The following is a 14,246-nucleotide window of genomic DNA, read 5'->3' as shown; positions in this document are numbered from 1 at the left end:
TTTCTTTCCTTTTTTTTTTTTAAACCTGGTAACTGTTCATAGGCTTTGCTGATAACGAAATCTCTCAAGGAGCCAGATCTTGGCCGCATCCCTCCTTGAAATATAAATTCTTAATGAGACAGAGCGCCTTCGGGGGACCTACCCTAAACTATAATATGTAGTCTCCTTGGGGAGATGAGACTATGAATCCTTTCAGGTTGGAGCAATGAATGAGATGAATGGCTGGAGATGTGAGAGACAAAGAGCCTCTGAGAAAGCCCAGGGAAGTTTATTTCCCGCAATTTCCCCTCTCGTTCCGAGAAGAGTTTTAGGCCGCAGTTCAGCCACTGTAACCAGTCCAAGGAAACTTGAAGTTGATGGGCACCAAATCCTTTTGGCTTGTCTTAGGCAACATTTAATCAGCAAGACCCTTACCTAGCAAAAGAAACTGGTCTCAGCTAAAGTCCCCCAAGTCTTGTATTCAGGCATCTAAGCAAGTCCCGCAAAACTTTTCAGGACTATTTTAGGAAGCAGGTGGCTTCCTCCTTGGGTTTCCATATTAACCTTTTCTACCTCATGCAGGGCGTTGGAGGGAAGCAAAATTGGTCACCCCAAAATGTGTCTCTTTGTCCAGAGGATGACTGTAGTCAGAGTATTTTTAAGAAAAGACTCAAAAGAGTCTTTCTTTTGACTACCTCCCTAACTGTTGAGTAGTTTAGATAAAGGGGCTGGCCCAGGAAGAGAGCTACCAGAGATACCGAGAAAAGAACGTGGGCCAGGTGTGGTCAGGGGAACTGCAGATCTTTCCAGAGGGCTCCAAACACTTGCTTTTCCATCTCCGTGTGAATCACCCTCCTCCACTTTGCATTCCCAAACCACTACTCACGACATCCTCCTTTGTCTCTAACTGAAGATGGCATTGAGGTGAGGGTTTCAACCATTCTGATGAGTTACTCAGGTTTTCTGAGACTCACTCATATGTACAGAAGTATACATGTTGTTAACCTTCTGTTTGCTTTTCTTCCTGTTAATCTGTCTCATGTTAAGTTGATTCTTAATCTGCCAGATGAATCTAGAAGGGTAAAGTTTTTGCTCTCCTCAATGGCAGGCACCTGAGTCCAGGGAGCTATGCTAATTTACAACTGGCACAGGCTTTGCCTCGTCTGCAAGGAAGAGATCTCTGGCAAACTGATCCATATAGCAGCACCAGCCAGTGAGCTGATGCTCACCTGAAGGCCTTAGACATAGGTAGGGTCATTGTGTTACCCAGCCGCATGACTTCCTGCAGGATAGGCCGATAAATCAGGAGATGAGCTGTTGGGGCAAGCAATAGCAACTTTGTTTGGAATGCTGGTGGATCAAGGTAAAATGGTGGACTCATGTCCCCAAGAACCATCTTGGCTGAGTTAGAATTCAGGCCTGTTTTACACTCAGAGGAGAAAGAGTAAAGTCAAACCCTTCCTGGTTCCCGTCAGCCTCTGAAGGGGTTGTGTTACTTCCCTTGCTGCAGTCACTGACAGCCGGGCTTGGTCAGGATGTGTCCTCGGAGCTAAACACAGGTGCTTTATCTTAATGCTCATCGTGTGGGAAGCGGGGCTCCCAGTGCTGAGCCGCTGTGTGTGATTGAGGCTCACGGACAACAGCCCTGTAGTGCTGCACTCGTCATAGAACACAGAAGGGTCTTCCCTGTTACAGTGGTTCACTCCAGCAGAAGGCAGAGACAGGTTTCATAGTGCCTTCCGTTGAATAAAAATCATGGAGTCAGTAATCCTCCCTGATTTGAGCAAACTCCGTGAGCTAGTGATGGACAGGATGGCCTGGTGCGCTGCAGTCCATGTGGTTGCAAAGAGGTGGACATGACTTAGTGACGGAATGACAGCAGTGCTCACTAAAGAGCTCTCTGAAACAGCCGGGAGGCCATTAAGGAGGGTGACACACGCACGTCTCAGCCTGGAGGGAGTCTGAGCTTCAGATCATTTGTGTTCCACTTTGAAGTCCTCCAGAACATCTGCCAGAAATTCAAGCTACTTCTCGGACCACCCCTGCCCCATATACCTTGTGATTCTGTAAGGCCAAATATTTCCTGACTCATATGGGAGTCACAGTTCTCATCAGGCAGTTGTTCACAACCTGTGGCTTTTTGTTTTTATAAGCCCTCGCTTCTCTTTCTCAGAAGACTTTCAGTTTAACCTGAATCTTTCTTTCTTGAATTGCACTTTTTTTTTCTTTCAGTTACAGATTTAAATACTAATCATATCTGAAATATATGTTCACAAAAACATCTAAACTGATATTTGACCAAACAGCTGGGATCGTAAGCTAACCAAATCGACACATAAATTAACCCTCACACTAGCCAGTTATTTTAACTCTCAGTCTTAAGGAGAGTATTGAAATCGTCTAGTGTTTCCCCAGTTCTTGGCTGGGTTTTGTGGAGAACCTAGCACACAACCTATATGTTCCTGCAGGACTTGGTTAGAGTTTGTTACCCAACCAAACTCGAGTCCATATGCCCAATGCACAGTCAGACCAATCTGCTGACACCAGGTTGTGATGAAGGAAATTGTGGTGTTTATTCCAAGGTGCCCAATGCAGGGCCAGGCAAGGAGAACAGAGGGCTCCTTCTCCAAAGACACAAAACTCTCTGATGGCTTCCAGGGAAGGGTTTTATTGTCGCTGTTGATGTTTTTAATGTCAGTGACTTATTGTTAAAGCAGGGCAAGCTTCAAAATGTTGCCCAGCGTATTTGCAGTAGGGAGAAACAGCTAGATATAGACACACATAAACTCACACACAGGAATAGGTATACAGATAGCAGTATAGGAAAATATGTCCCCAAGTTTTATGTTAAATAGTTAATTTTTTCTTTCCAAGGAGGGTAGGCTGGTTTATGAGAGAATTAACAAAATCTTAAACCTTTCCCGATAGGGTATTTTTGAAAAAATAAATGCAGTTCTTGGTAATGGAGAATGAAGAAAAATATGCGATTTAGGTATCCTAAGGACAAAGCCAGTTTTCAAAATACTTATTTTCTGTTGGAGTAGAGCCGGTGGACGAAAGGGTGATAGTTTCAGCAGCGACAATTACGCAGCGAGTGACTCCGCCGTACTCACACATGGGTCTCTCCTCCCCAAATCAGGGGAGGGTTTTGAAAGGCAACGTTAGGGGTACGCGTGTGAGGTGCCTGACAGCTGGTGTACCTCCTTCTGGACTGGTTGGTGGTGAGCTAACTGGGTGGTTTTAGGAGTCAGATTCATCAACTGTGACCAGGTTTCAACCGGTCTGGGGTAAGCATAGGTGTAGCCAGCATGCAGTTAACTTCTTCTACCTGGTGCGGGTGTCAGTATCTGCAGAAGAAGTCACAGATATGGCTCAGAAAGTTCTCTGCAGCCCTTCAGGAAGAGTCAAAGGTCCTTGACTTTGTTTGAAGGTTTAGCTTGTTATTTTGTCTCGCTCCACTGTTTTCATTTGTTTCAGCATCTTCTCACTTCCCTGATTGCGTTTGCTCTTTGGGACTCTGGCAAAGCCTTGGAGGCTAAAGCTTTTCTACAGACAAGTCGGGGGGGGGGGGGAGGGGCACGGGGAGGTCCCACAGGGTCCAACTCCATTCCCATTAGTTCTTCTTTTTAGTGTGTCCTCCTTTATTTTTAATAGATTCAAGCGGCGGAGGGAAGGTTCCTAGTTAGGAGCTTTTCATTCGTATCTCACCTAGGCTGAGAAGTCTACAACAATTAGGAGTATGGGATTAACAGATTCAAACTACTAGGTATAAAATAGATAAGCAATGAGGATACACTGTATAGTACAGGGAAGTATACCCATATCTTGTAATAAACTATATTGGAGTAAAATCTGCAAAAATACTGAATCACTATGCTGTAGAACTGACACTAACACAATATTTTAAACCAACTATAGTTCAATTTTAAAACTTAAAAAAAAAACCTAATTTAAATATTGAAAAAGAAGATCTCTCTTCTTGAAATAATCTGTGTGTCATATTCCCCCATCTCAGATATTCAGTGTGTATCATGTCCTTCAAAAGCCGCACAACCAAAGCCAACCAATTTCAGAGTCTGGTCTCTGTGCTGGATGTTAGAGATGCAAAAGCAAACAAAATGTGGCTTCTCCTTTCTTGTTGGTTGTTACTGGGCCATGATCTTAGTTTTTGGAACATTGACTTTTAATCAACTTTTTCACTCTCCTCTTTCGCTTTCATCGAGAGGCTCTTTTGTTCTTCACTGTCTGCCATAAGGGTGGTGTCATCTGAGTATCTGAGGCTGATATTTCTCACTGCAATCCCGAATCCAACATGTGCTTCCTCCAGTCTGGCATTTTGCAAAATGTACTCTGCATATAAGTTCAATAAGCAGGGTGACAATACACGGCCTTGATGTACTCCTTTCCCAATCTGGAACACTGAGGTGCTTGCATCTTTTTGAATTATGGTTTTCTCTGGATATATGCCCAGGAGTGGGATTGCAAGTCTACATTAAGTTTTTAAAGAAACTTCCATAGAGTTCTCCACAGTGGGTGTACCTAGTTACATTCCATAAGCTGTGTAGGAGGGTTCCCTTTTCTCCACACTCTCTCCAGCATTTATTATTTGTAGATTTTTTAATGGTGGCTATTCTGATTGGTGTGAAATGATACCTCATTATCGTATTTCTGCATTTCTCTAATTATTAGTGATGTGGAGCATCCTTTCATGTGCTTTTTGATCATCTGTCGGTATTCTATAGAGAAAAATCTATTTAGATCCTACACTCATTTACTGATTGGGTTGTTTGTATTTTGATATTTAGCTCCTTGAGCTGTCTGAATATTTTGGAGATTAATCCTTTGTCATTTGCGTCATTTCCCAATATTGTCCCCCATTCTGTGGGTTCTCTTCTGTCTTGTTTATGATTACCTGTGCTGTGCCGAAGCAAAGTTTAATTAGATCCCATTGGCTTATTTTTGTTTTTATTTTCATTCCTCTAAGAGGTGGGTCAAAAAAGATACCACTGTGATTTATGTCAGAGAGTGCTCTGGCTATGTTCTCCTCAAAGAGTTTTGTGGGGTCTGTCCTTCTATTTAGGTCTTTAATTTACTTTGAGTTTATTTTCGTGTATGGTGTTAGGGAGTAGTCTAATTTCATTCTTATGCTTGTAGCTGTCCATTTTTATCGGCACCACTTACTGAAGAGGCTGTCTTTTCTCCATTGTATCGTCTTGCCTCCTTTGTCCTAGATTACTTGACCGTCGGTGCACTGGTTTCTCTCTGGACTTTGTATCTTCTTCCATTGCCCTATGCAATATATTTCTGTTTTTGTGCCAGAACCAGTGTCTTGATTACTTCAGTGCGTAGTATAGTCTGAAGTCAGGCAACCTGATTCTGTCAGCTCTTGCTTTTCTTTTTCAACATTGCTTGGCTCTTCGAGGTCTTTTTTTCCCATTCCCACTGTAACATTTTTTGTTCTAGTTCTGTGAAAAACACCATTCGGAAGGTGACGCATTCAATCTGCAGACTGCTTTGGGGAGTATAGTTATTTTGACAGCAGGAAACAGTTTGTTCAAGGTGGTTCTACAAAAGGACAGCGTCTTAAACCATGCACATGGTCTGTCTGCGACCCTTTCTTCAGCTACATTTTTGTGTGATGTGGGTCAAAATGAGAAGCAGACAGGAAAATAGTTGCCTCTCCTGGCATGTTGTAACATTGTGGAATATGAAAATATAAGTCAAACACAGCGACAGCCCAGTAAAACAGCACCTAAACACAGAGCTGATGTGGGAACCTGTGTATGTGGACTTGTGCTTCTGAGAAAGATTATACAAGTAAAGAATGGAAGTAATGAAACATAGCTCAGAAAAAAAGGTAAAGGGAAAATATTGTAGAAAAACCTATAAAAAGAGTAAAAATTTGGAGACGAAAGAGAAAGAGCTCCAGGGAGCAAGAGACCAGGGAACATGGGTTAAAGTACTGACGGGGAACTCCAGGAGGTGAGATCCTATTCGTCTAGTCCTTGTAGTTCTAATAATAGCAGTTGAATTTCAGATGAATATCATACAGGTAGAGGACAAGAAAAAATACACCAAGTCATCTGCAATCAATTCAATGGAATTCTTCATTCCATGGGACTCTCTATACTTTTTGTATATTTTACGTATCACTGACCTACTGTGTTTTATATATGTTTACTTTTAATATGTATATATAAATGACAGAGTCAAGTGGTAAGTTTTGAATTTTCAGCGATACTAAAGAGAGAGTTGCAGGAATTTAGGAGAAGTAGCGTGGATGTGAGCTAGTGTGGTCGGGAGAGAAGGACAGCTCTGGGAGGGGCTGGGACACGGCCTGGGCCCTGACTGATGGGGAGTGAACAGGATATTTGAGGTGAACAGAATTTGCTTCCTATGATAGTTGTTAAGCAAGGAGATTATGAACATCCACACACCTCCAGTAAAGATGCAGAGTGGCAAAGCATGGCCAGCGATTAAAAGAATAATCTTGTTAATGACCTTCAGAGGAGTCATAAAGGATGAGAAGCCGGAAGTTCCAGACTCAGCAATGTCATCTCCTTGTTTTTTCAGTGTTCTGGTGCCAACTGTACCATTTTTTAAAAAGAACAATTAACAAGTCGGTAAATGGTAGGAAAGCTTGACATGACATATTTATTATGTATATAACCTGTTCTTCACAGATCCATATGTATTTCGTCCAGCTGCTTTTAAAAGTTAAAACTGTCTATACATGAAGGGCGTAGAGAGTTAACATCTTAAGAAGCGGATCAGGACAATTTGAAACCAAAGGAGGAGGATTAGTCTACGTAAAAGTTAGACTAATAAAGAGAGTTGTATTCCTCAAGCCATATGCTTGGACATATTATTTTCAGCTATATTTTGCCTATCTCATTATATGAAAAATTTGAATTTCGTTACTTTGTTTTCTTTACTCAGCTCTTCTTCCCAGTATCCTACTGAAGCGTTGAAAACAAAATATTTAGGCCGATTTTGTCCAGGAGTTTTCACTGAGCATGTAGAAAAAGGGGTGTTTCTGCATCATACCACACTTGGTGGGAAAGGAGGTCTACTCTGCAACCTGCCTATTGGTTTTTTTCCCTTTGTGGTCGATGTTCAGTTTTTCTCACCTGTTTTCTAGAGCCTGTTGTAGTGTTGCCCATTAGCAATACTGTGACAGTTTCAGGTGCACAGCTAAGGGACTCAGCCATACATATCCACACGGGGCCAGGGTGGTCCTCAGAACACAAACATGCCACCGCTGGCCCCACATGCTCAGAAATCTCCCCTGGCGTCGCCCTCGGCCTGCTCACTACCTTCCAGCCACACTGGCCTTCGGGAATGACCAGGTCCCTGGGCATGCCACCCTCTTTCAAGACTCAGGGCCTTTGCACATGCTGTTTCCTGCCCACAGTTACTTCCTCACGAAAACCCGCTTCCTCAGGCTCCAGCTGAAGAGGCTCTTCCTCGGAGAGAATTTCCAGGAGTTCTCAATCTACCAATACTTTCAGTGCACGGCTCTCTCTCCCAGTGTGGTGTTTTCCTTCACGGCAGGTACTCTGACCCTCTTTACCTGCATTTAACATCTGCCTTCTGCATGACGCTGTTGAGGGCCACGGGGGCAAACCTCTTGATTCTGCTGTTTACAGTTGGAACACCAGAGCCCTTTATCAGCTCATAACTGCTGAGTGCATATCTGCTGCATGAACAGATGAAGGACTTGGGACCCTGAGTGCAGGACTTTCCATTTCCCTCACATTCACTGCAGACCTCTTGCAGATGAGTTCCTCGTTCATCAGTATCTATCCTTAGACACAGTCCCTGCAAAGTGTTCCTGCTGTCCTGTGTGCTCCACACACCCTAACAACACGCTACTGATTTCTGTGCCCAACTAACTGATGAAAACACTGCCTAACAAGGCCAGGGACGAAATCTCAAGTTGCAGACATACTTCTCTCCAGGATGAGCTCTCAATAACTCATTTTGCCTCCAGCAGTAGGAGTCTTGTGTCTTGTTCTTCACCCAATCACAGGATCCTCTGAAGTCTGTCATTCAGCTCAAATTCTCCTCTGTGCCAACTACCCTGTTAGGCTCTAAATGCTCTGCAACTCCAGAACCCTCTAGCCTACCAAGCTGTAGTGTTCCGCCGCACGAGTTCCCAGCCAACTTCAGTCAAGCTTTCGGAAGTCACTGCTGCTCCTGCTAAATGTGCAAACTGCCTGTTCTCCCTTTCAGCCGACTAAGGCCTCACCTGACGAAAACAAGCAGCGGAAACAATACACTTCACTTGTTAGGTCGTTAGGTCTGTTACTTGCTCCTGGGTCATCTCTTTTGCATCCACCCTAATTCCTTTCAAGTCATACCAGTCAAACAAGAAGTAGTTATCAAACATCTACCATGTGCCAAGCACTATTTCGTCCCTAGAGACATAACAATCATTAACACAAATCCTTCTACTTCTGTATAGCTAGGGGATGGTCAGGCTCACAGAAAATTAAAAAAAAAAAAAACAACAAATCATATCTAAAAACCAATGTAAAGATGATCTGACATCCATATCATATTTCTTAAACTGTTAAAATATCAACTTACCGACTTACACATCAGGTAGGTTTTGCTCGTATAAAGCTTTCATCTCCTCCAGAACTTGCCTCAGTTCATCCTCCTGGAACATATAAAATTACACTCATAATCCCCCCACCAAGTTTGCGGCAATACTCAATGCTTATGTACCTTACGAGAAACCAGTAGTCCTTCCACACACTACTAAGATGGCTCTAATGACAAGTGTTGGAGAGGATGTGGAGAAACTGGAACCCTTGTCCAATTCAGGGAGGAACCTAAAATGGCACAGCCCTATAGAAAACAGCCTTGTGGGTCCACAAAAAGTCAAATTTCGAAGTCCCATATTATCCAGCAATTCCTCTTCTAGGGATACACTCAAGAGAACTGAAAACCTATGTTCATACAAAGTATATCTATTCAGTGGAGTATCACTCAGTCCAAAAAAGTGCTGATACATACTACAACATGAACTTTGAAAACACTGCTTAGTGAAACAAGCCAGACACAAAAGGAGAAACATTGTATGATGCCACTCATCTGAAATGTCTAGAATAGGCAACCTCACAGAAACAAAGCAGATTAGAGGCTACCAGGCTGAGGCGGGGAGAAGAGTGGGTAGTTACTGCTTAAAGGCTGTAGAGTTTATCTGGGGTGATGAAAAAGCTTTGGCAACAGGGGTGATGGTTGCACAACAATGGGAATATAATTAATGCCACTGACATGGACACAGAAGAATGGTTAGAAATGGCACCGGTTAAGTTTTGTATTGTTTACCACAATTAAAAAAACAAAAAGGATTGAATTACCAACAAAAGAGTCAACAGAGTCATTAAGGACCATCTTAAAGACACTGCACTGAGAAGTCAGAAAGGAGTACACACTATGCTTCTAACTGGCCCTGAACAGAAAAGTGTGCAATTGCTGGCATGCTGACTCCAGAAATACAATAAAAAAGACAAATATAATCTGTAGGGGAAAGAAAATCCTTAGCTGCCTAAGGCTGCAGATGGGAGGTAGCCGGTGCCACAGAAGAGAAAAGGGAATCCTTGGGATAGCAGAAATCTTGGTTGGGTTGCTGGTTACAAAGATTGTATACGCTTGTCAAAACCCTTAAAATGTGTGTTGTGTTGTACATAAATTATACCTCAATAAAACTAATGACAAAAACCCAATAGTCTACAGACGTAATAACACATGACAAAAGCATGTAAATAACTTATTTTTTATTGGAAAAAGATCTTAAAAGTTACTCAGTTCAGTTCAGTTCAGTTGCTCAGTCGTGTCCGACTCTTTGCGACCTCATGAATCACAGCACGCCAGGCCTCCCTGTCCATCACCAACTCCCGGAGTTCACTCAAACTCATGTCCATCGAGTCGGTGATGCCATCCAGCCATCTCATTCTCTGTCGTCCCCGTCTCTTCCCACCCCCAATCCTTCCTAGCATCAGACTCTTTTTCCAGTGAGTCAACTCGACGCATGAGGTGGCCAAAGTATTGGAGTTTCAGAGCTTGTTTACATTAGAAAGTCTAAATACATTTGTGACATTTTAAAAAATCTGATTTCCTAAAAGTTAGTTTATATTACTTAATATTGCTACGCTGACTCTCCCACAGGTTGTATTGTTAAGTTAGGAGTGTTCTTTATTTTAGATAATTTTTTTCAAATTTTTATTGTATCTTAATTGTATTTGCACTAAAGTCCATACTTAAAATTAGAAATCCAATATGGTAATCAAATTCCAGGACACCGGCAATGAAGTTCACCTGAAAATTCAGCTCCAAAGAGGTACAACAGTTATGGTTGGATATTAAGGTCAAAGTCAACCTTCCTTCATCTTTAATTCAAACCTGCTTTACAAGTGCAGTATAAAAACTGTGCTTGAATAAGTGCCAATAATCATTTCCTTGGCAAATCATTGGGAATAAAGGGAAAACTTCTAGGTGACTAAGAAGCAAAGGAGTTATTGAATAAGTGACTCTCATCTAATCAGCTTTTGGACCACTTAGCAAGTTTATAACTGAAATTTAGCCCAGTATATGACCATTAAATAATTAAGTTCACTTTATTTCACAGTGATGAAGCATAACAATTTGCCCCAATGCAACTAATGTCAGAACTGAAGCCATTCACTTGCATTTTCTTGTTTCTCTATCATATAATTTATTTTAAAAACACAATTAGATATGTATCATTAAATTTCCTGATTTTGAAAATTATACACTCTAGTAATGTAAATTTATATACACACATATATGTGTGTGTGTGTGTGTGTATATATATAAATGGAATCATTTAGAGGTCAAGAGGTATTGTGTCTTCACCTTACCTCCAAATGGTTCAGAAAAGAAAAATATGTGGATTGATAGCTTGGTAGATAGAATGATGAAACCAGTGGGAAAAATTATAAAACATCATTGAATATGTATGAAGGATATAGAGCTGTTCCTTGTTTTAGTCTTGCAAATTTTCTGTAAGTTTGAAATATATCAGAATTAAAAGTTGCTCAAAAAGATATTCAGCTTGAAAGGTATTCCTTCAAAAGATATTCAGTTCAAAAATCTTATGTGTGTATATACTCTGATCTAATGAGTTTGCTATATTATACCTTAGATTTATTTCAGCCTCTCTGAGCTTCTATTTCATCTGATGATCAGCTTTTCCTGCCAAATTATTATAGTCATCAACTTGATTTGCTGGCTATGTACTGGCCGGCTACAAATAAGCAATCAACCAGCTTGTCTACCAGACCTGGGTCACTCGGTTGGGAAAGAACATTAAATATTTGAAACTGTGGAATGACCTTCAGTGAGCTGCACCTTAACAAAACCTGGGTATTTAAAGAACTACATGAACATCTCCAGGTCTCTGGTTACTTATTAAATGGTTCTGTGGTGACCCTGGAGAGTTAATGCTCACCTTTAAATATCCAACTTCCACCAGCCGGGGACTCAGGCACTGAGAACACAAAGCCATCAGAGTTTCTGTACTTACCAGGCTGTTTGTAGGTAGCCCAGTGTCCAGTTTGGTTTGCCTATAAACATAGTGGCCAGTCAGACCAGGGGCCTTACTGTCAAGACGACTGTTTGAAACCGTCACTTTGCTGTGCCTTCATAAACACAGAGCTATATGTGGGTATTGAGCTCACTGAGCACAGAATTTATACATGACAGGGAGGCCCAGGGTGTTACAAACTTCAAAATTATATTAGTAGTCAGGAACAATTAGTTCAAAAAGAAAGTGTAAAAGTGAACAATTTCACAGAATCAAACAACTGCTAACTTTTTAAACAGTAAATACAAAATAAATATTAAGAAATGACTTATCTGAGAATTTTAAGTAGTGTGTACACTCTGATCTATTTAATAATTAACTAGGCTTCACAAAAAGGGGATTAGGAATATGTGTTATGAAGAAAATGGGGAATTCAGACCACACTTCAAGAACACAGCGGTACTAGTGTCAGTTGCCATTCAGAATTTAGTTTTTAAAAAAACTAACCTACATAAGTACTCTGACTTTACTGCTTGGTATGGGGTCTATATTTTTCATATACTTATATATCCATATATGGGGAAAAGATCAGTGAAGCCACTTTTTCATTATTAACTCAGGACATGCTACCTGGTTTTCACATCATGACTCTTTCTTAAATATTGGATAAAGTTTATATTTTCTTCTATTCCACACCTGTACAACTCTTTTCCTAATAAAACATTCCATGAAAGCACAGGAAACAGTTACGTACTGAGGCTAACGGAAGAGGAGAATGACAAATATCACAGAGGTGTGATGTTGTCACTTCTTGACTCCTTCTCATTTAAAAAAAGTTTATTGAATGAATTTCACCATGAGTAATATGACTGAAGAAAATCTGAGTGAAAATTAAAGGCATTATCATATCCATGTTTCATAAGAAGACACAGATGAAAATGTACTGCAATTCTGACAAATTTCATAACTTAATTGAAATTCTAGCACATTCAACCACAAGTTCATCGTGCTTCCTATGACTGGATAAAAGTATACCTGCCAACACTTCTGGTATAGAAGGAAGAGACACTTTCTATGTGTAATGTCTTTCCTTCTATATAAAATGCAAATGAATGTGTCTTTTGCCTACAAAGAAAATTAAAATTCTTCCTAATACTAGTAATAGGAAACTTAAATCGTGCTCATTTAGGCAAACTTATTTTAAAATATTACAACGACTCACCTCTTGGGACACATCTCATTTTAATTTCTAAATCATTTGATTTGCAGAGTTTTTCTATGAAACACTTCACAAAATATTTTAATTACCAATCAAATCACAATCACACTAGTCATATACTAACTGTAACTGTTAACCACATAATACTTGTAAGAATTATGAGTTCACCTTCTGAGAATCCATTTCCTGGGGATCAATATCCAATGCTTATGTGTTAATGTTTGACTATCTCATTTTCTGAGACACTGACGTAATTGGCTGAGACTAGTTTGAAAAGTGAAAAACATCATATTGTCAATCAACTCAATCTTTGAATTGGTCTGGGATTACAAATGTGAATGAATAGGAATGATTCCCAGGAAGTTTCCACAAGAACTGTGAAGCTAGTTTGTCATTCGGTGGCTATTCTTATCAGAGAATTAGCATGACATAATGCCATAAATCTATTGTATAAAAACCTAAATGACATTCTTTTAGTTTTCAATTTAATTTCCACAGAAAAATGAATCTCTTCTCCTAATGAGAGTAAATGTATAGCATGAAAGGCATGTACACACAACAGAGTCCAGGTTTTTTAATAACTGTTTTCTTTTTATGGAAAGCAATAATTATAATTGTGTTAGACTGCATTATTGTTTCCTGTACTTCACCCCTCCCTGTCTATTTCCTTTATAGCTCCTCTCATTGGACCCTCTAGGTTGGGTTTGTCATGTAATGTGCTTTGGCCAAAGGAATGTTCATGGACATGACATAAGGAGAGACTGCAAATGTACTTGTTCAGTGGGTTGTGCTTTCACCCTGAGAAGAGCCTTCTTTAGATGGCTGTGGGCTTGGCTCCGGAGCTTGGGCTCCACAATGAAAACATGCAGGAAAGACCATTCCTAACCCACAGCCAGAGCTGGCAGTGGACTTGAAGTCAAGCCTCGCTGTGAGTGCGTGTGAACATTGCTCAGTTGTGTCTGACTCCTTACGACCCCATGGACTATAGAGTCCACAGAATTCTCCATGCCAAAATACTCGAGTGGGTAGCCTCTCCCTTCTCCAGGGGATCTTCCCAGCCCAGGGATTGAACCCAGGTCTCCCACATTGCAGGCGGATTCTTTACCAGCTGAGCCACAAGGGAAGGCCAAGAAGACTGAGTGGGTAGCCTATCCCTTCTCCAGAAGATCTTCCTGACCAGGAATCGAACCAGGGTCTCCCGCATTGTAGGTTGACTCTTTACCAGCTGAGCTATCAGGAAAGCCCCAGGAGTAGACTTAAAGTCAAGCTTAGCTGCTGCTGCTACTGCTGATGCTAAGTTGCTTCAGTCGTATCCGACTCTGTGCGACCCCATAGACGACAGCCCACCAGGCTCCCCTGTCCCTGGGATTCTCCAGGCAAGAACACTGGAGTGGGTTGCCATTTCCTTCTCCAAAACCTAGTTGCTGCTACTGCTGCTGCTAAGTCACTTCAGTCGTGTCCGACTCTGTCTGACCCCATAGACGGAAGCCC

The 14,246-nt window shown here is 41.2% G+C and overlaps 1 protein-coding gene across 13 annotated transcripts in view; it reads right to left on the bottom strand.

The window, feature by feature from the left end:
* LOC148775476 (uncharacterized) overlaps window positions 1-14,246 on the bottom strand; it is a 79,829-nt gene that overhangs the window by 3,155 nt on the left and 62,428 nt on the right. For 12 of the 13 annotated variants that reach the window (XR_016039204.1, XR_016039203.1, XM_088844276.1 and 9 more), the window contains one exon: window positions 8,572-8,646. Coding sequence is in view for 11 of the 13 variants with exons in the window: in XM_088844276.1 (XP_088700402.1) it covers window positions 8,576-8,646 (71 nt within the window). In the remaining 2 variants the exon portion in view is untranslated. Of the gene's footprint in view, window positions 1-116; window positions 8,231-8,571; window positions 8,647-14,246 lie in introns of those variants that run through there. The other variant, XM_088844274.1, reaches the window with a different exon arrangement.

The sequence above is a fragment of the Moschus berezovskii genome, chromosome 15 (genome assembly GCF_049115385.1).
Source record: "Moschus berezovskii isolate FMDL1 chromosome 15, NW_MosBer_1.0, whole genome shotgun sequence".
Classification (NCBI taxonomy): domain Eukaryota; kingdom Metazoa; phylum Chordata; class Mammalia; order Artiodactyla; family Moschidae; genus Moschus; species Moschus berezovskii.
Note: the sequence above shows the minus strand (reverse complement) of the source record. Positions and strands in the feature narration are given on the sequence as shown.